At 43.6% G+C, this 20,029-nt stretch overlaps 4 protein-coding genes across 4 annotated transcripts; 2 read left to right on the top strand and 2 right to left on the bottom strand.

Moving 5' to 3' along the window:
• Nucleotides 1-985: 985 nt before the first annotated feature.
• RB195_025211 (uncharacterized protein) lies at nucleotides 986-1,498 on the top strand (the record flags this gene model as incomplete). The annotated part of the gene is made up of 2 exons (XM_064213252.1): nucleotides 986-1,074; nucleotides 1,162-1,498. 2 exons carry the CDS (start codon nucleotides 986-988, stop codon nucleotides 1,496-1,498), a joined length of 426 nt encoding a protein of 141 aa, XP_064069133.1.
• A 5,451-nt stretch (nucleotides 1,499-6,949) lies between these two features.
• On the bottom strand, nucleotides 6,950-7,219 carry RB195_025210 (uncharacterized protein; the record flags this gene model as incomplete). The annotated part of the gene is made up of 1 exon (XM_064213251.1): nucleotides 6,950-7,219. The coding sequence occupies one exon, from the start codon at nucleotides 7,217-7,219 to the stop codon at nucleotides 6,950-6,952; it is 270 nt and encodes an 89-aa protein (XP_064069132.1).
• A 166-nt stretch (nucleotides 7,220-7,385) lies between these two features.
• Nucleotides 7,386-13,598, bottom strand: RB195_025209 (uncharacterized protein; the record flags this gene model as incomplete). Its single annotated transcript, XM_064213250.1, has 3 exons — nucleotides 7,386-7,798; nucleotides 7,937-8,159; nucleotides 13,209-13,598. The coding sequence occupies 3 exons, from the start codon at nucleotides 13,596-13,598 to the stop codon at nucleotides 7,386-7,388; spliced, it is 1,026 nt and encodes a 341-aa protein (XP_064069131.1).
• A 5,174-nt stretch (nucleotides 13,599-18,772) lies between these two features.
• On the top strand, nucleotides 18,773-19,999 carry RB195_025208 (uncharacterized protein; the record flags this gene model as incomplete). The annotated part of the gene is made up of 1 exon (XM_064213249.1): nucleotides 18,773-19,999. The coding sequence occupies one exon, from the start codon at nucleotides 18,773-18,775 to the stop codon at nucleotides 19,997-19,999; it is 1,227 nt and encodes a 408-aa protein (XP_064069130.1).
• Nucleotides 20,000-20,029: the final 30 nt, after the last annotated feature.

The following is a 20,029-nucleotide window of genomic DNA, read 5'->3' as shown; positions in this document are numbered from 1 at the left end:
CTACAGCTGAAAAAGATCACGTAATCATGGGAAAGATGCTAATTAATGATTAGCAATCATTGTGATATGTCAATTGTCTAAGCGTAGCCTTGGTGTCTTGCATATATTGCAACATGTTTCACACAAATCCCCAGTAAAAATATGTTCTTTAGTAGGCGGTGGTAACTAGCTTGTTCTGCGCAACCGTGGTACCTGTTTAGTCAGACATCAATCATATTTAGTTCTTTGTGCTACTTCACTATCACTAGCCTTAGTTGCTGCTCAACAACAACGGGACAACTCTTGGGCCCCGCTGAGCGTTACGGTTGGCAGAAGTTGAGAAAATTGGGAAATTTCCTGCATTTTTACGTCATGACTTAATAGTTCGTGAAGGTCTCCAAAACGATTCCATACACTTGCTGTTCTGTTTGATACGCGTTCGCTGGTCGCCAATTTCTTCACTTTTTTTTTAAAATCCCTCCGCATGAATCCTCGTTTTGTCCTTGGCAACGGTATTCTTGTACTAACCCTCTCTTCTATTTTGGTGGTTCTTCTCATTTCTCGTGTAATCGTGCATGAATAGAATCACGTATACGATTGCATGCTTTTCCGTTCACCTAGATGCACTCAATCCATCCTGGGTAGTGTTGTTATCAGTCGTGTTAAAACGGTGCTGGGGACATCTTCGAAGTGTCGATGCAGAGAAGAATCACGCGCATGATAAGCTCCAAGCTGTTCTACGATTATGATTTTAGTTACGATGAAGTCGAAGTCTTCTTGTTGAACTAGAGAACTTTCGCAGAAAAGATCATACTTTCTACAAGGTCATTGTTAGTGATTTCAACCCCAAAATTGGCCCGAGAGGAACGCCTGAAGATCTTCACATCGGAACCCGCGACCTTCAATGGAATGAGCAGGGGGAGAGCCTTTCCGAGTTTATCGTGACGACTAAGAGATTACAGGACAACTCGCAACTTCCGCGGAATTTCTCCTCTATAAGCTGGACATGGGACGCGATGATGGGCACCAAAACGAAATAGAACACATCATTGCCACCAAAAAATTTGGCCTGACGGATGTCGCTGTTGTACCAATGTTCTACACGAAACCGTCTTCGGACAACCGTCTTCTTTGAGGAAGATTGTTTTTCACACGGAAAGGAGAAAAGGCTGCAAAATTTAGAGAACGAAGTCCCAGGACCACCACCGACTGGGACCTCTACGCTTGGTTAGCAGGCTTTTGGAATGATGCCGCAATCTACCTCATCGACGGCGAATATGATGCGCTTGTAGAACATCCTCGTGACTGTACGAGAAAAGCGAAGAATTTTAAAGCCATCAAGATACACCTGTCTCAGAAAGCTCTCGAGGTAGTACGGCTGCTTGAAGCTGGACGAGCTGCAGGCAACCTCGAACTCACGCCCGAACTCAAGAGGCTTTGTAGAGAAGCGGTAGAAGAGACCTTAAAGAGGGAAGAGCAGCCGGCGGGAGCGGTAGAGGCGGGTAAGAGCATTCGCTAGCCTTGCCGGAACTTAACAAACAGCATCGAGGGGGAGGGGTCACTCACGACGTTTACTCACATCGCTTCGACCGTCTCATCCATTCGCTTCCTCTGAGGGAAGATATACACGCCATCCTAGAAGTCCTCCTTTCTGAAGTCCTTCATGCTATCATGTCGCTGAGGAATCATACCTCACCCGGTCCCGAAAAAATCAAGTCTGAACATCTGAAGAACTTACCTCTACTCCTCTTCAATATACTAGCAAGGCTCTTCTCTCATTATCTGCTTGAATACAAGGTTCCAAGGAATAGAAGACAAGCAGGACCATGCTGTTGTATAAGAAGGGTCCACATGACATAACTATCGCCCAATCTGCTATTGACTTAGTTGTCTCAATCGGTGGGCTGGTGTTATAACGTGATGCGGATACCGCATCTTCGCCGTGCCGCGCCATCCCCGAACATAGCTCTACCGCAAGAGCTCGTACATATTCCAACCACTCTTCTTTGTCCCATAGCTTGCGAGATTTGGTGTATCGCGCGAACTGTCTATCGAGACCGAGCGACCCACACACCCTCAGGTCGACAATGTCCGACAGTTCAGGTCAACGAAATGGTGTGTTGTTACCAAACATTCCGCGCTTTCTCTATTTGATCCATTTGGGTCGGAATTTGTTAGTGTGGTGACCGACGGCATCTTTTAAGCTATCTCGGTAAATTCCCATATAACAGAATTTACCATAAGCAAGGTTACCACAAACAGACAACAATCAGATTACCATACCTTGCCTCCCTCAATCTGCTCATTGGCTTTCACCTACAGGCCCTTCACAAAGGTAACCCTAACTAGGATTGAAAGAACATTAAACGAAGCCATGGGAATAATCACGTTTTCGAAAAGGGTTCAGCATGAACTTGGCCAGGAAAACAAGAAAAAATGACCAAATACTCACCGTTTCAAAACTCATATAAATATCGCTAGAATACAAGATACCGCCATATCTCCCTTTAATTGACTTAAAGAATGCATTCGATTCAGTTGAGATGAAAGCGGTCATGAAAGCCTTGGACAACTAAGGCGTCTCTAATCGGTGCAGAAGGGTACTTCGAGAGCTGTACAGTACCAGCTGTTGTTGACTACCGGAACGTCCGCTATTCTTCAAGAACATTATCATCGACTTGAAGAGAGGAACCTTACAGGGTGATATAATCTCACCAAACTATGCACGGCCACTATTGAGAACATAATGAGAAAGATGGAGTAGGACGGCATGACAGTGAATGTTGGGGTGTTCATGATGAACGGATGGGTTTCCGATATCGCGTTAACGCTGAACGGGAAGAATATATCCGAGTGCCTCAGCCACGCATATCTAGGGGCTGGAAATTGACATGATGAGCGACTTGACTCCCGAGCTGGGCAGGAGGAAACGAGGGGCTTAGGGAGCGTGTAAGAGCATCGAGGATGTTGTGAAGAAGACCGACAACATCTGGCTTTGTGCTCACCTATTCAAGACCACAGTTCTTCCTGCTTTGACCTAAAAAAACCTTTTTTTCGGAAACCTGGATGTTTCGCAAGCAGCAGAAAAATGCGATCGGCGTCATAGAATGCCGAATTGAATGGTCGATGCTAAGGATATCCTGCTTTACTCAATTGAAAGAGGGGATTCGAAGTTCAGTCCTGGTTCTATCAACAGTTGAAGGTCAAAGATGTTGCTGCAAGTGTCCAGGAAAGCAAAATAAGGTGGGTTGGATAAGTGATGCGTTTCAACGACAGTGATTGGCTTTGGCGTTGGAAACTCAGCGCTAACAGCGAATGACAGACCTAATGGATACCCTGCGATATCAAACGCACTGCTGGATGACCGCTGATCCGATGGTCAGACTTCTCTACAACGTCTTTCAAAGAAAATGTAATGGTTTTCGAGCACTTCGCAAGAACAGAAGCCACCGTACAACTCTTGCTCGCTATTTGGACAAATGGAAGTATTAGAGACACGGGCTCGCCCAAATCGACGAACAAAGGAAGCATAGGTGATTCAGATGACAGGAAAAACTTACGAAAGTGGAAAAGAAAGGGAAGTTCGCCATAGATTAAAAACTGACATTTGCAATTAGACCATTTTTTGCACTATAATATCGCAATCGATTGCAGGCGAAAGTTGTACCAATAGGTTTCAAGTAGGGAGGACTTTTTGACTCATGTCGACATGTTCTTTACAAATTCCGCGACAAAAGTCTACTAACCCAAATTACGTATGAGGGCAGTTACCATCAGCGATTTCTTTTGTTAGCAAATTGAACTGTGAGAGGAAATTTTAGAGAGTGGGCTTTCAATGAGAAATAAAAGGCAAAAAAAGTCATGGTCCTACGTAGCGACAAGTCGAAGGTGTAAAACGCCATGTAATTAAACCTTTATTACTCCTTTATATATATATATATATATATATATATATACTATTATGTGAAATAAAAAATTTTGAGCGTGTTCGCTAGATGTCTTAGTGAGCCATATCTAACGATGTAAACATCTTAACGGGTCATACCACACAGGGATTTCAAAGTGACATTACGCTTCAAGAAAAGTTCTTTATCAGTCTTGTCTGTGGTGAAATGACAAATGACACGAACTGACGCAAAAGAACTTTTGGGACCGAATTCATGCTTGCGATTCTATGCTGAAACTTAACGAAATCGACCCATTTTTGAAGCGGCTGGTGACTGGCGATGAAAATTGGAGCAAAACGGGAAAATGAGAACAAAAAGTGAAAAGATCGTGGTTCAACCTCAGTTTGGTGGCCTAAACGATCGCCAAGCCCGGAGAAACCGCCCAGAAGGTTCTTCTGTGTGTTTGGTGGGATTGAAAAGGAATCATTCACTATGAGCTCCTCCCATCGGCCATACACCCAATTCGGACCTCTGCTATCTAAGAGCTCGGAGCTAAAAACTGACTAGGTTGCAGCAGACGATCTACCAGACATACATGTGAGCCGTAGTGTCCAACACTTTCAACTTTTGGACTGTTGGCGAGAAGAGCTCTTCATTTCTGGACCGTTGGTGAAGGGATCCTCATCACTTGAGCTGCACTCCATGAGCTAGACCTCCTTCACCTGAGGAGGGTCAGGCTCCTCCCTATCGCACTTATGCTACCAGAAGCGGCCAGATTCGGTCAATAGGAAAAGTTGTGTCCCATAAAGATAACGCCAGATCGTGCACATTTTAACGACGCGTCAGAAGCTTCTAGGGTTTGGATGGAGGCTTTTACCGCACCTGTCGTATAGTTCAGACCTGGCACCAAGCAAGTATCACCCTTTCAAGCGTTTGTAGAATTTTCTTGATGGTACAAAACTGACCTCAAGAGAGCCTTGTAAAAATAAAGTGGTCAAGTTTCTTGCCAACAAGGACGAGTACTTCTTCAATTGCGGACCTGACATCAAAATGGCAAAAGTTATCGAGCAAGAGATATCTGATTATATTTGATCTAAATCGGTTAGTTCTAACTACGTCAATTTCATCATCGAAATAAAGCGGAAAAACGCTCAGAACTTTTTACTTCACCTATTACTTTGGGCGCTTTTGCGCGCATGTCTTAATCAAGCCAGTCAGACACCACGTGAATACCTTTCTCGCAGGTTTTTCCTCTCACCAGGAACAACGTAAGAAGATAGCTTCCATTCTGACTTCATCAAATCATTTATTATTTCACTACTGTGACCGACACATGAATTACTATTTTCGCAGGTCGGGTGTCATCTTTTGCTCTCCTTTTTTGTTGAATAACTTTTTATGTACTATTAAATGGATATTTGCTGCAATCCTCAAGTCTAATTTTTCTGCTGTGCCCGTGTGTCCTGACATTTGTATCAGGACCCGAATTCTGCGTTGTTATGCTATATTTTTGGCGCTGTATCATATATCCATTATACAAACATTCGGCATTGTAAAGAGTTATATTTTGACGGTCATCTTATCAAGATGACCGCCCACGAAGTTTGTTTATTCTACGATTGCTCATTATGCTTATTTTGTTAACGACCGCCCACAACGGCATTCCTGTGTTTCATGGCTCCCAGTGAGCACATCGCTTTCGCCTATCAATAACTTCTTCGCCTATCAATATCGCTTTTGCCTATCAATATCGTCTTCGCCTATCGATATCGTCTTCTCGTATCAATAACTTCTTCGCCTATCAATAACCTCTTCGTCTATCAATAAAGTATTATACTACTACCACTGAACCACCTGTACTCTGAAGCAACAGCCTTATCGCTTTACTAATAGGGCATAAAGAAGGATCCGTATAAATCCTTCGCGCCATCACACCGTGTACCGTTTGACTTACTTGACTTAATCGGTGGGCAGATGTTACGGCCTAACGTAGCTATCGACATCTTCGCCGAAGTGTGTCGTCCTTGAACATATCCGAGCCCATCCTGTTCCATCTTCAGCTAGAGTTCGTATAGAATCTACCCATCCGTCCCTATTTCACAAGCGGCGGGATTTCACGATTTCGACTGAACTGCTTGTCAACGCCAAGTGTCCTCAGATCTTCCTTCACCAACTCCGTTCAGAACTTTCTTTTACGACCAGGAGGGCTTTTGCAAATAGGATCTGGAAGCATCCTCAGGACTATTTGGACAAGACGATCAGAAGGTCCCCTCATAACATGACCAACGAAATGAAGGCGGTTTTCCATGACCACTTCAGAAGGTCGGGCAAGATGTTGACGTTTCCTACGTGTCATCCGTAGGTACACCATGTCCACGTCCGAGTAAAGTTCTTAATTATGGCATACCAACGACCAAAAGTAGCCTAACAATCGCCTAAACAGCTTTATCTCCAGTGCAGTCAGCCTTTCCCATCACTGTCGATGGCGAAGCCCAATTTCCCGATCCGTCCATCATGATAGGGCAAATTGTGGAGAGGTAAACTTGCAGCTTGAGTTCGTTGGCGACAGGGGTCGACCACATGCAATTGGTCAACTAATTAAATGTCGAATTAGCTTTAGCGCATCTTTGCTGAATATGCCTCTTCTTGTTGCCATCGTTTTCAGCATACAACCTAAGTAACAGAACTCATCCACGAGTTCGATAGGTTGTCCGTTCACCCTGATTTCTGTTGAGGATCTCGAGGAGACGAACATCTGTTTATATTTATTAAGGAGAAGTCGCAGTGCGTAGGCTGCAGCTATTCTCAATACAAGAATAACAAATGTTGTAACTTCGCGCTTCTAGAAGCGAATATTACCACATCGGCATTCTCGAGGTCCACCAAGGGAAGTGCAGAAGGTGCTAAAATGACACTGGCGGAACACTGCTCAGCTGTTCTCGGCATTATGTCATCTACGGCAAAGTTGAATAGAAAAGGTCCCGCCACGACTCTTTGGTTCACTCCAGTTTCCACCTCGAACGGTGTAGTACATCCAGCTGGTGTTCGGATTTCAGCAGCTGTTCTTCTATTCATGTCGTTTATTAGGCGTGCGAAGTTTCCTCGAACTCTATCGGTCGAAACGCATTGAGAAGACGGCTTCGGTGATGAGAGTTGAAAACGGCTCCGAAGTCCAAAAATGCTAACTGTAGAAGCTTCGAATACCGCTGCCACACTTCAATCACTCTTCTCACAATAAACACCTGATCAATCGTCGATCGACCAGGGCGAAAGCCGGCTTGTTCGTCACGGGTGGTTTCTTCGCGATGTCGGATTAGTCGATCTAGGATGATCCGCTCCAAAACCTTGTACATTATACGCAGCAATGATATTCCTAGGTAATTACTGGGTTCCGTGACGGATAGGTTCTTGTGGAGAGAATTATAATAGCGTGTCTCCACGAGTCAGGAGTACGTTCGTCAATCCATATTGAACGGATGATCTTCGTCATCTCACGAATCCCAGAAGGAGGAGGAGATTTTAGCATTTCTGCGCTATTCCATGGTATATCTGTCCTTGGGCGTGCACGAGTGCAGGGATAAACGGCGCTTGTCGGTTCAGTAAAGTGTTAAAATGCTTCCTCCAGATGGGCAAGTTTGTCTCCCCGACAGCATCTCCATTGGCTGTGTTCAGGACAGGCGAACTCCTCTTCATCTTGCAGCTATACTGCATTAGCAGAGTATAGGCTTTTCTCGGGTTCTTGTCCTCCCACGCCTTCTCAAACTCCTTCGCTCTTGACGTCCATTCGTTCTCACGAACACGTTTCAGCTGACGACGCAACCTCTTTCTCAGACCCTTCTCCGGGCTGAAGTTACCAGTATTGCGGGCAACACATACGGAATTGTACATGGATATTGTCTCCGTAGATGCAAAGGCGAACGTCTTCCTCGGTGCTAAAACCGCTAGCGTTTTCTTTACAGCGTCCTGATTGCATTCAGTGAAAAAGTCAGCCACTTTCTTTTTGGCCCGTAATCCAACATCGATGGACACTCATGGGCGGAACTTCTTTCTGCATCCTTCGTTTTTCAGACCTGCCAAGTCGAGCTTCGGTTGATGTTGAGCTCCCCAATACCTTTTGTGGAACCATACCATAAAGCTGAGAAGAACTGGGCGCTGGTTTGAATCGAATGCGACGTCCCAGACAGCTCTAGATTTCCGAATATCTGACAAATGTATGATCTTCGTCAGAACGTAATCGAGCTGAAGCTTAAAAGTCGGCACCTTCCGCTTTCGCTGCTCTTCTGCCGTTATGCTCTGAATTGTTAGACGTTGTGGAAAAAAGTACTCCGGAGTTCCACTAATCCTCACCAGTTTTTTGCAACTGAAACTTTTTGAACGCTGCTCTAGTACTCATCATCTTATAGGATATGAAATGCCGATATTTCCGTAGTACAAAAAGCCTTTTTTGTATACTATATGTATTCACCGCAACTATTTTATCGCTGTACTATTTTCCTATTTCTCGTCTTCTTCCCTTGCTGCATAGCGTGAAGGTACTTCCACCAGAGGTAAATCGTCTCTTCAATGTGTTTATTTCGACATTCCAATACATCTCTCTTTGGCGTTCAGGAGCTCTCTCGCAGAGTAAAGGACACAGGAGAGGTGAATAATTCAACTGATAGAAGATGAAAATGATATGATAGAAGCAAGTGTCTATTTGTCTTAACAAAAAAAAAACTGCGAAAATGAGCTCCGGCTTTCTTCAAGTGTTGAGCACTTTTTCTGTTCTGCTTTCGTTTTACACTAAGCACATTTCTTTGGGAAGTGTTGGATTATGTAACAATGCCTTCTTTAAAAAAGGGTGTCTTAAAAGGGGAACTGCTGAAACTGCTACTTACTGTTTCGCTTCGCTAGACCTGAGTAAAGATATAAAACATGAAGAATACTACATAAATTTCTGCCTCACAGACAGATCTATTATTATTGAGAATAAAGATTTCCTTCTCTAGAAATAATCGCACTGGTAAAGGATTTTGCAGTTTCCTTCCTAAAAATTTCAGTTTTCACAACTTGGTCGTTTGAAATATAGACAAATCTCTTTTTTTTCTTTTCTTAATCGTACTTGTTCAGTCCGCTTAAAAGATTGGTGAACAGCCATTTCAGAAAACACCCAGTCAGTTCTCTCTAGGGTTACACGTCTTTGTTCCTGCTCTTTAGAAGGGCAGAGGAGCAACCCTGTTATTTTTGGATTCTGATTCTTGAACTGCTGCCATAAATAGATTTTTTGGACTTTTTAGATTTATTGATTTTCTAAAACCTTTCTTCTATAACAACAAGAAACCGAAGAACCTCTCGACTCAATTGAACATCAAGGATATAAATCCAATTTTTGGATTAGAAATCACTCCTAAATTGGGTAGGAGAACGGTTTCGGGTGATATGTAGTTGGCACTTACTAGCGCCGTTATTTCTGGAAGTAAATAACTGTATCATTCGAGCCCTGAGACCTAAGCATTAGTCTAAGAGGATCTACGACACGTAAGGTAAAGTTACTAAGAGAAAAAAGTATGATAGAGAGTCCAGAAATAAGGGCGCAATGACATTCACTAGTAGATGGAAAAAACGGCGATAAAAAGTGTAAGTGCAATTGAAGTTGGCAAATTTACGCAGAACCGTGAAGTACATCTGACTTTGTCACCATTTCGAACAAAGCATTTCCGCATGACTCCCTACCAAAGGAGAAGAATAAAATATCCGAGGAAGCCAAGTTGAAATGAGAAATGCAGTCGCAGAATCGAAAAAAGTATAGTAAACGTCGCACAGTGGAAGCAGCTTTCGACCCGTGAATGAAGCTAGCCTTATCTCTAGTCTATGTGTCGCTAACATCTGAAGCATCCTCGTGAGGCACTGGCCGGCGTCGCGGTCCTTGGCATCGGCAGCGTCGTCCCATATGTCCTTGATCGGGCGGTGTCGAACGGCTAGGGTCCCCTCAATTTGCTCTAGGCGTGGGCTTTTATGAGCCCAGCCGCGAGGTTGCTCTGCTTACCACCGTCAGGAAGTTCCGCCTCTGAAAGGAAAGATTACGGTACCGATCAGCTGGCGTGCAAAGCCCATCACTTGCAGTATAATGCGTCGTATCCGCCCCGAAGGTACATATAGTTAGCATATAGCGTAACTAACTTAATCAGCGGCATTTTGTAGTCTTTTGTGGTATTTCATTAGTGCCTTCGCTGTGTCGTTCTTGAACATAGTTAAGCCCATCTTGTTCGACGTTCGTCGCAAATTCGCATAGAATCAATCGATTAGTCGTTGTTCCTTATTCTGTAAGACATGTTGCCTTAACTTTCGATTGACGATAATTGTCTCCAGATTTTGTCTCACAATTCTCATCCAGATCTTCCATTTTCGACCAGGTGGCTTTTTTCCAGCTTTGGGCTGGAAGGATACTGAGGCCACGTGGAAAGGTGATTTGATGGCTTCCTTAAGATTTGGCCGAAGAAGCTATGACGGTTCCATGTGATTGCTCTGGAGGAAGAGACGGATGATTTTTTTCAGGTATTTTTCACGCATAGGATATGATTCTTGTTCAGGTATGAGGATATCCTTGAGGAAACTTGCACACTTGGACGGTCTCCTTGTAATATAACATAAAAAAGATGATTTGCAGTTACTTTAGAAGATAGGACTCTACAGAGAAAGATGCTCATGTTATCCACGAGTCATCTACCGTTCCATTACCTTCCTTTCCACGTATCTTTTCCCATCGGATATGTTTGGCCTGAAGTTGCAAAGATCCGGTCTATGCAGACTCCCCTTCACGCATAAAAACTTCAAAGTCACCTTAGACGGTGTGTCTCATGTTTCCTCCCACCCGTCCACTGATATGATATTACGAGTAGTCCACAGACAAGATTAAATTTGTTGGAGAAAAAACACCAAGCACGAACATTAGCACTTCGTCAAGAAGTTGATGATCGGAACGGCCTCAGCGCATCTTTACTAAAGATTCTTTTCGTAGCAGTTTTTCCGACATCCTGCCCAGTTGGCAAAGCTCCAAAGTTCAATCTGTTGCTCGATCACCCTACTATTTTTTACTTGAAAGTCTTGATGAGACCCACACATGCTTACTCCTACACCCTACACCTTACACCGAAGTGGAAGCGCAGTCTATTGACTGCAGCTCGATAACCATGATGAACCTGCCGCTAGTTGATGCAAGATTGACATGTTGCAGTTGCGATCTGTTTGAAGCCAACATCACTAGATCGTCGTCATAGTCTAAATAGACTAAACGGTATCCAGATCTCGTTAGAACGATGGTATAGTAACCCACTACTGTTCTTCGCATGATCTCACCTCAATGGAAAGGATGAACGGGAAGGATCACTCCGCAGCATCTGTCCGTGAAATGAGTGAGTGATAAATAACAACAAGACATACACGTATCTGAGCGACAGCGGATACAATGAAAAAAATAGTTTTTTTGCTGTTTTTGTTTTTGAACAGACCTATTATGTTGTACAAAATTCAGAATGTTCAAGAGTTCGATCCTTGACGGAATCTTGATTTTTGCAAAACGAAATAAAACTATTGAGAATGATACTTTATAGGTTTTGTGATAGTCTGCCTGCGAGGTTTTTAGATGGAACCCTTTATTTGCCTGGCCTTTCGGCTTTTTCGACATCTTCAGAGACCTAAATAGAGGATGACAATGCTACGTTTATCCCGTCAAGTGCCACACTACCTGAGCACTTGACGGGATAAACGTAGCATTGTCATCCTCTATTTACCCTGGGTCACTGTTTCGACAATCGTTCAGAGTAGTGAAAACAGAAACCCATCTACATTGAAAATAGTCTTACGTGTTGTTCCACCGGATGACTGGTAGCACGCACTTATCACTCAACGTACCAGCGAATGAGTATTGCTGCGTGTGTAGATCACCAGCGCCGATATAGATGATTTGATCTACACACAGAATATCAGGCGGTTATAGGTCACAGAGCGGTACAAGTAGCAAGAACTCATTCGTTATCGACAAGCACTCATTCCTATTATTTATTGAATGGTTCCTTTTAAGAATCCAATACTCCTCCAAAGTCTTCCCTGTCGATGATTCTGCTTCGTGAGCCAGTATAACGCATTTCATATCATACTCGTTTCCGTTGTGGGCCTCATGTCTGTGCCTTCCCAGTGGTGTTAGCAAACTTTTTCGTCGTTTTCCTGCCATGTGTTCATTATTCCTCACTCCAACACTCCTACCGTTCTCCCCAATGTGAGTTGCATTGCACATCAAGCATTCAATCTCATATATTACCCCCATTTGTGCGCAGTCGCCTGTTTTTCCGTAAGGACAAATAACACATCTTTCACAGAGGCAGTATCTATCATACTATCTATCATCATATCATCTGTTTCTAACAAGCTGGCTTTTGATGTTTGCATTTGGGATATTTACCAAGATCACGTGATCTTGTAATCGTGCTTGGATAATGATGTGCTGAACAGCGGCACTGACTCTGTCAGAGATAAAAGGAAGACAAAGGGAAATTTTGGAAACATTGCTATTTACACCGCGGGTTCTTCGGTAATGCGGACGTACTGTATGGCCATTAGCACATGCCATTTTCAAGGCTAGTCTTCGTGATTCGTGTCGTTCTTGGTTGCCAGTGCATACTTCACTAGCGGTTTTGAACATATTACGAATCACTGCGCGTTTTACTGCAGTCGGATGTGCAGATTTGGCGTGCAATATGATGTTCTTGCAACTTTCTTTGCGATACCATTTTAATCTAATAATGCCGTTTGAAGTACTTATTTGTGCGTTGAGGTAAGGAAGCCATCCTTCTTTTAGGGTTTCTCGTGTGAGTCTTATATATTGCGATTATTGGTTGAGTATTCGGAAACACTCGTCCATTTAGGACTGTGTCGATGTTATGATGCAGCAGTCGTCAATATATCTGCAATACATTGTTGGTCTACGCGAAAGCACTGGTTCTTCGATTCTTCTCAAGAAGCAGATCGCCAGTACTGGTGCTAATCGTTGACTCATTGCTAGCCCTCTCAGTTGTGCGAAATAATTTCCTGACCACCTGAAGATATTACGATTCAGGCATTCTTTGATAAGTGTTATTATGCGAGATTTACTAAGTCCATATGTTTCCAAGTTGTTACCATATAAATCTATCATCTCAGAGAGAGAGAGAGCTTGTAGCGCCTCACTGTTTTTACATTCGTGTAGAGTGAGGTCACATCAAAGGTCTCTATTACGCAGTTGCCCTCAACTCTCGCACTGCGTAATCGCTCAAGGAAATGGTGCGTGTTCGACAAATGAGATGGTATTTTAGGCAAAATTTGACTCACGATTTTATTAAGGAACCACGAAATTCGATCCGTTGGTCCTCCCACACAACTTATTTCTGGTCGGATTTTGAATGTTGCCGCTGATGTTGAGTTCATCTCATCGGGGTTCAGCTTACTCGTTTTGATGAGGCTATAGAACACAGGGCAGGACGGTTTGTCAAGCTTCAGGCGGCTTACAAATCGTTTGTCAAGACCAGCAGATTTTCCTGACATCCATACATGATTCAAGCATTTGCACTGCACAAAGAATTCTTTCTCTGTTACGCGGCGATAGATCGTTTCATCTTGCAAGTGAAGATTTGTTATTTCCCGATCAAGAGCCTGTGACATGACTACGAATTCCTCACTTTTATCGCTTGCTGAAAGACGCATATTCCCTCTTGTAGTCATAGCGCGGATTTCCTTGAGACCCTACCATTGCTCGCGTGTGAGATTGTTAAGCGTGAGTTGTCTATGATGGTTATAAGCGGACAACACCCCAGATTGTATTTAAAATTTTGTATCTGTTTTGCGAGCTGGTTCGGGTTCTTCATAGAAGTTGCGCGGAAATGGTGTTGAGAGTAACGCTCTTCTGCTCATAAGTGCAGCCTGTTGATAGTTGCTTTCATTCCTTGCTCTGATTCGAAGCTGGTCCCGAAGTTTGTGGAGGCCTACTGTGACTCTACGAAATGTTGACCCATCGATTCGATGTGAAATTGAAAATGATGGCCCAAGGCTCATTTTCAATTGCACATCGAATCGATGGGTACCTGTTTTCGCTACCCTGAACGATTATCGAATCTCTGACCTAGGGTAGTGTGGCACTTGACGGGAAAAAGGTAGCATTGCTCCAATCATCCTCTATTTAGGCCTCTGACGACGGCGAAAAAGCCGAAACGTCAGGCAAATAAAGGGTTCCATCTAAAAACCTCGCACGCACACTATCACAAAACATAGACAGAATATGCTGAGGTTTCAAGACAAGAGAACATTCGAAATACTTTAAAGGTTTTTTTTTTCTAAAATTGCAAATATAGGGAAGATCTGTCTCTACGACAATGCAAAATAGTATTGAAAATGAAAACTACTGTGAGCGTTGTTATTCGGCAACTCGTGGAGATTGTTTTGCACTAGTTTCATTCCTATTGTTGGCTGTACTGTAGATGTTTTTTTCTTAATAATAACATCAAACTTGCCCTTTTGAGTGATAACATGAAATAGATTATTGGAACAAAATTCTGCAACCCTTAATATGACTTTATTTAACAGTGCATACCCTCTTCTGATTTCCTCGTTGTTCTGTTCATTCCCTTCCTGCTCTTCACATCTTCTTACGACCCTCCCTTGTTCCCACACTCCTTTTACAAGTCCCACGTTAGAAAAATCTCAACACAAGTTTGACTCTGGTCATGCGTACAAGTTAGTAAGAAGTTCTTTTTTTTGTAGATACACCATCTTTCAAAGCGTTTAACGAATCCAAATGCCTCCAATTGTTTATATATATGACAAAAATATGAAGTATTCTTGTTTCTCCGTCCGTACGTCTGGTCACTTCATAGCTCGCTTTCTTTTAGAGGTATTTAGACCAAACCCTACCAACAGCACTATGATCCTGGACACCAACTAAAAGCTACTTTTCGCATGGAAGTATTGTAGTACTCGAGACTAGTGTTCGCAGACTTCCTGTGAACACTAAGCGTCGCCCGTCTAACAAATATTGCTCACGTTTTCAATGCGACGACCCGATGAAATTCGCTTCTAGGAGAGTACAAAAACATAAAGCTGGCAACGTAACAGATGTTGAAAAGTGGATTCCGTGGAAAATGAAGGAGAGACTTACTTGTAGAGCAAGCAAGCAATATTATATATATATATATATATTATTATTATTAGCAATATAGAAGGTATGCATTTATATAGAGTATTCCAGCAATACTTTTTGTAAATGCACACCTATAATATCGTAAAAGGTCTCACTGTGGCTAGAATCGATTGAAGGTTCGAATCCACCCAAGTTCAAACCAAGCCTTTCTCTCCGGAGTCGATAAAGTGGTACCGGACTTACCTGGGAAGATAAAAACACTGACTTGGCACATTAAACGAAGTCTGAGTTGAAGTCGAACACGTAGGCGCAACCCCATATGGATATGTCGGTACCTTGCATTTTATCCTTCATTAACTTTATTCCAGGAATGCGATATATGTATATTATTAGTCTTTCGTTATTATTACTCTTATATGTATATTATTCCTTTCTTTGCACAAGTGGACTTTAAGTTCTCTTTTTTGCATGGTTTGGGGAGCCATCGCTTCATATATGCGACATATATGGCAGGCGCACCACGATGGTGTATCTGGCTGTTAACTGAAGCGCATTACAGTTAATTATCGTCTATTTATTACCAGCTGTTATGCGTAAAGATGAGTTTTGTAGAAGATGCGGACGCACCACCGATACACATCAACAGTAATAATTTCCCAGCGACGGTTATACACCTAACTACGTATGTGGTTATCGCTTTGGGAAAAGTGTTAATATTACCAATTTATCAGCTCAACGCACTTTACAGCGAGGTTTGGTAATACTTGTCAACTAAGTTCTAGTATATGCTAATCAAAAGTGTCGACATGCGTTCTCAGCTTCGGTCTGGTTAATCACTTCGCAAAAAGCAGAGACTTTTTCAATCTTTCACATATTTTTGAAGGAAGTTGGGAGAACTTGCTGGGAAGGCTCTACACCGGCAACTAGCAGCGATGTTCCTTATGGATTGTATGCTTCCGTAAAACAACTACCTTACGTGGTTAGCATATTCGAGAGGCTCTGCAGACCCTGAGAGGCATGAAAGAAGAATCAGTATATAGATAAGGCTGATATTTCCGATTTCCAAAGTGACTTGATTCAGCACATTCGTCATCAGCGCATTCAAAACCTGACGTAGTGAGAATACTCTATTTACAAGATGTTTTCCGCTCATTTCGACGTTAACTTTCTGATGTCAGGAGCATCACTGGAGCATTTCGTTTGGTTAAAAGTTTGTGGAATTGGCCAACGGTTTTGTGCTGCTCGATCGTGTGTTAAATTGACAAGCGCAGAGGAATCCTGGTGCCAAGAAGTAGTTGCTTTCACTACAAAAATTATCTGTTCAAATTAATAAGATACCATGTTTTTTTTTTGTAGGCATGTGCTTTGCAATAGCAATCAACAAAAGTCAGGACCAATCTTTGGACACATCTGGAGTAACAAGTATGTGTGCTTCAAATGACCTCACCTTCTCAAATGCCCAACTAAATGTTGCTCTTCAAAAGCTAGAAAGTGCACGAGAAATTTTTCTTTTAAATCGAAAATGAGGTTTGTAAAGTATCCTATGGTTACTATATAACCCTCTAGAATAAATCGCTTAAAAGTTCCCACAATAAAGGGTAAAGGATAAAGTGCCTGGCGTTAATCAATCGGCTAGGGATGCGCCATTACGTTTACTCCAATTCAGAGTCGTTTGGGGTTTACGAACGTGTAACTGACCTATACAATGATTTGTGGGGGCCTGCCGATGTCGAGTAAGGGTTTTTATCCTCCCAGGCAAGTCTGGTACCAATTTATCGACCTTGGAAGGATTAAAGGCTTGGTGAGCACTGGGGTGGATTCGAACCTTCAATCTATCGCGCAGACAGCGGAACCTCTAACCGGCTGCGCTACGCTCACCCCTTAAATTTCTCATTATAACCGAAAAGATATTTGTGATGGAAAAATCCCCTACGAAAAACTATGAAAAATTCATTACCAGAGATCTTTTTTATAAAGAATTATGAGTGCGCAAACCCACTTCTTCATTATGGAGTGTTGTTTGAAGGTAGTGTCTCGCACCGATCGTATCGGCGCGATTTAGTCATACGTTGTCCTCAAACATGAATGAGAGAACTGGCCAATCTTTAATGAACATGATTTACGGAACAGTGATGCGGAAGGACAATTACTGTACTGTCTACGGTTAAATTTTCTTGGGAATTTCACGGCAACGTAGTGGAGTTCCAATTGCAACTTTTAGGACATGTTTACAGGAGTGACGGGGAGTTGAATAACGCCTCGTAAATGTCCGCAAGTGGCAAAAAAACCGTTAAAGATAAGAGTAAGGACGACTTCCGTGATGAGACCTATGCATACATAGAAGGACAACAGACTCGTGCGGACATGCCATTTTAAACTCCGTTCACACAAAGGTGAGCCCAAAAACTACTAAAGAATTCCGTTGTTACGAAACACAAGGTTTTAGAGTGAATTTTTCTGAAACGGCTTATAATACGTCGTGAAGGAACCATACACTGCGAACAAATGGTTTTCTTCCTGTTCTGCGACTGACCAGCGTTCACTAACACGAGAGTGATCGCAGTGTTGAAGCGGTGCTTGAATACTATGCAGAACCCACGTCTGGATTTGGATATAGACTTCGTCTCTTTTCATCTAAACTTCTTTTAAAGTTTGGTTCGACCAAATGAATCCCAGAAATACTCGTTCGCAAGACCGACGACACTAGTCGACGAAAACGAAAAACTGCTCAATTTTTTGATAAAGGTAAACTGGGAGCGCAGTTCTTAGGGCTTCCCGATGCCTTCGATTGAAAGTCAAAAGGAGGAACTATAGAAGTAGTTCTGCAGTTTAGCCCCTGTCTCCCCTCCCAAAAACATCTACGATATGGATATTCAGGACAGAAGAGCTGAGGTCATTTTGGCATCCAACTCTTAGAGTGAGATGCCCGCTAATGACGAAACTTGCTTGGATGTAGAGGAAGCCGGTTATAAGGCTAATTAATGGCTTCTGGCTACTGACTACGAAACCCTATATCATATAAATTATGCTATATTATATTTGCAACTAGCATCAACTAAATATGCATCATGTATTGAGTCGACGGCCTCATCGCGATGTGTTGCTTTTTTTATTGCGACCGTCAGGGATCAATCTCTGACAAACGTGGGATTTTTTGCATTTAGAGTAAGAGAATTTAAAGAGAACTATTCTCTTTTGAAAGTGATGAATTTCTCATTGTTATCCGAAAAAACAAAGATAACCACGGATCTCCCTCACTAGAGGGATCGAACAAAAAACCACGGATCTCCCTCACTAGAGGGATCACAGCCGGTTAGTCGCGAGGCTACGTGGCGCGTCCCCGGGTGGCGGATAGGGGGCTAATCGCGGACCAAAAGCGACCTTGCGCTTGCCCAGAGACGCAGGTGGATTCAGGGGATGGACTCCCTGTTTCTGCTGAGCCAGGACTGACTCATGACATCCTTGTATCCCGCACGTCGGTCCGGCCAAAAGCCTGCAATCAAGTGACTGGGAGGTGCAAGGGAGGCGGTTTGGAGTCGCCTCCAACAAATAAGCTCCACATGTCCACACCGGGAGAACGAAAGTTCTCCCAGAAACTCATGGGACTAGAGGCTTGCAACCTGCCCATGGGTTTTAAAATTTTTAAGCAAAACACAGTAATAGAAAAGAGTCTCCTGATTCCGGAGGAAAGCCTGGTACGATAGCGCCAGGTAGAACGGGGTTGCAGGAGTCATGTAGGCTACCAAAACGGAAAAGGACTAGGATGGCGATCTGTACTTATAACGCACGTACGCTTGCATCGGAAGCGGCCATCGAAGATCTGATGATGCAAGCCAAGAAGATCAAGTACGACGTCATCGGACTGACCGAGACGAGACGACGTCACCCTCTCAACGCCGTATATGAAACTGGAGAAGAACTGTTCTTAGGAACATGCGACAGTAGAGGTGTTGGTGGAGTTGGCGTCCTCGTCAACACGAGTATGGCAAAGAACATCGACTCTTTTGAACAACTTACGACCCGAATCGGACGTCTGCGGATGAGAAGATGTGGCCCAATACCAGCTTTGACTATCTTCGTCGTTTACGCTCCAACATCAAGCTACGAAGAAGAAGAAGTCGAAGCTTTCTATATGGACCTGGAGAAGTTCTACCAAGAAGATCATGCCTTCTACAAGGTCATAGTTGGCGATTTCAACGCTAAGGTTGGCCCAAGAAGAACGCCAGAGGAACTTCACAACGGGACCCGCGGCCTACAATGGAATGACCAGGGAGAGAGGCTCTCCGAGTTCGTCATGACGACTAAGACCATCCATGGGAACTCGCAATTTCAGAAGCCCTCTTCTTTACGCTGGACGTGGGAGTCACCCGGTGGAGGGTACCGTAATGAAATAGACCACATCATCGTCAATAAAAGGTTCTGCCTGACGGACGTCGGTGTTGTACCAAAGCTCTATACGGGATCGGACCATCGCCTCCTCCGAGGAAGATTTTCCTTCACAAGGAGAGCAGAGAAAGCCGCCAAATTCAGAGAGAGAAATCCCAGGACTACCATCAACTGGGATCTCTTCGCTACGCTAGCCGGCTTTTGGGAAGATTCTGCAATGGACAACATCGACGAGGAATATGACCGGCTTGTCGAACACCTTCACGACTGCGCGAAGAAGGCTGAGAGTTTTAAAACCACCAAGAGGCGCCTGTCTCTTGAAACTCTTGAGCTGATACGCCAGCGTGGAGCAGCACGAGCCGCAGGGAACCAAGAACTCACGTCCGAGCTCGCAAGGCTTTGCCGAGAGGCGATAAAGGAAGACCTTAAAGAGAGAAGAGCAGAAGTGCTGGCTGAAGCTGCAGAGGCGGGGAAAAGCATCCGCTATGCCCGTCGAAACTTCGCCAGTCGCAAGACGAGGATGACTGCTTTCCGAAACCCAAAGGGAACAGCCATTGCATCGAGAAGGGGGGATGGAGAAAATCATCTACGACTTCTACTCTGATCTCTTCGACAGCCATGTCCACTTGCCTCC

Source organism: Necator americanus, chromosome X, assembly GCF_031761385.1.
Source record: "Necator americanus strain Aroian chromosome X, whole genome shotgun sequence".
Taxonomy (NCBI): domain Eukaryota; kingdom Metazoa; phylum Nematoda; class Chromadorea; order Rhabditida; family Ancylostomatidae; genus Necator; species Necator americanus.
This window is presented reverse-complemented; position numbering and strand designations above follow the sequence as displayed.